Raw genomic sequence first — 1,807 nt, 5'->3', positions numbered from 1 at the left:
ACTCCACATTTCTCCAAGAAGGTAAAATGAAAGACATTATCACAGGATTCGATATCTAGAATTCTCTAGAGACAGAGTGTGTTTTACTTCAAATTCTCGCTCTGCATTTACAAGCTGGGTGACATTGGACAAGTGACTTCACCTCTCTGTGCTCTACCAAAGGGAGGTGAGACCAGTACCCACATCCTGTGAGAATATGAGTTCAGTCTTAGTGTTTGTCAAGAGTTTCTGTCATACAGAAGGTGTTTTGTGAGTGTCAGTTAAGATCTCTCCCAGAGACCATCAAACTACTGTCCCTACCACCCACTTTACAAATCCCAGCTGTTTCCAGCTTTTATAAATAAAACTTTATTGGAAGCCACCGATCATTTATATATTGCCTATGGCACTTCTGTATTACAACCAGAGAGTTGAGTAGCCGTAACAGACACCCTACCTAAAATGTTTACTCTCTGGTCTCCTCTAGAAAAAGCTAGCTAACCCCCTACCCACCACCCCCTGGATCCCCTTTCCTACTTACGATCAGCATGATCACCAGCTGGTTCTTCTTGGCCACTTGTGCGTGGGAGAAGATGCAGTCCAGCACCTGGGTCATGTCCGGCTTGAACTGCTCCCTGAGATTTATCACACACTTGTCATAGTGGGCTACAGAGGGGAACAAGAAGGGGCACAGAGGTCAGGTTGGGGCTTTCCTGCCCCTGTGAGGGCTCATCCACGGGGTCAGTCCAGCATGTCTTTCTTGCCTTGTTGGAAATGGTGCTCAACTTGCAAATATCTTCTCAGGAGATCCAGTACCACTGCTTTCATATAGCCACGGGTCCCGCTGCGGTACCTGGGGAGGAAGAGAATGCAGTGAATGCACAGCCTCACCTCTGGGCCAGCCTGACTTCCTTCAGCCAGGGGTTTAGTTGTTTTCCAAAACAGTGGCATGTCTGGAGGCTGTGCTCCCTCCTCCTCAGAGCTCTCTTTGGCCAGAGAGAAGTGACTTGCCCAAGATCACACATCAAATAAGAGCCCAAGCCGGGGTGGGACCCAAGCCCCAGCCTTTGTACGGCTCCTGCCCATTCCCAATGAGAAGGAAAAAACATTTTTGAGTTGGGATCCTGAATTGGGAAAGCCAATACTACCAGGCTTTAATCACTAACATTAAAACATTTTCACTAACCATCCAATGTATGTTATTGTTGTTGTTAAGTGCCATGGAGTTGGTTCTGAATCATAGCAACTCTGTATGGGGTTTCTAAGGCTTTTAAACAATATTTTATTTTATTTTTAATCTTTGTGGGTGCAGAAAGCCTCATCTTTTCCCATGGACTGGCTAGTGGGCTCGAACTGTCAACCCTGTAGTTTACAGTCCAATGCTTATCCGATGGAGCCACTGCACTCCCATCCAATGTTATGTTGTTGTTGTTGTTAAATATCATCGAGTCAGTTCCAACCCATAGTGACTCTCTATAAGGTTTCCAAGGAGTGGCTGGTGGGTTTGAACCACCATAAAGACAAGTAAAAAAAAATCGGGGGAACAAAGTAATGAAGAAATTTCTCCTTAAAAAAAAAATAAAGATTTCTCTATAAATTCCACTTCCCTTTAAAAAATACAATTTTAGCCTGGATGCTCCCCCAAACATTTCCTCTATCATTTCTGAACTCAGGGAATCGAGGTTCTTAAAAGATGTGGAACTGCATCTTAGGGAAGTAGAGACTGCCATAGGTCCAGCATCAACAAATAACAACAAAATATAAACAACCCAGCCCAGGACAGAGCTCTGATGGATACACTCTATGCAGTAAAAACTTCCAGGGAGAT

General features: G+C 44.5%; 1 protein-coding gene across 1 annotated transcript in view; it reads right to left on the bottom strand.

Annotated features, from left to right (window-relative positions):
• ACACB (acetyl-CoA carboxylase beta) overlaps positions 1-1,807 on the bottom strand; it is a 155,466-nt gene that overhangs the window by 68,615 nt on the left and 85,044 nt on the right. Inside the window, exons 22-23 of the mRNA XM_006870435.1 lie at positions 744-832; positions 521-645 (exon numbers count right to left, since the gene is read on the bottom strand). Of these exons, the coding sequence (XP_006870497.1) occupies positions 521-645; positions 744-832 (214 nt within the window). The remainder of the gene's footprint in view (positions 1-520; positions 646-743; positions 833-1,807) is intronic.

The sequence above is a fragment of the Chrysochloris asiatica genome, unplaced genomic scaffold, assembly GCF_000296735.1.
Source record: "Chrysochloris asiatica unplaced genomic scaffold, ChrAsi1.0 scaffold00142, whole genome shotgun sequence".
NCBI lineage: Eukaryota > Metazoa > Chordata > Mammalia > Afrosoricida > Chrysochloridae > Chrysochloris > Chrysochloris asiatica.
The sequence above is the reverse complement of the archived record's forward strand: the minus strand, read 5'-3'. Positions and strand labels throughout refer to the sequence as shown.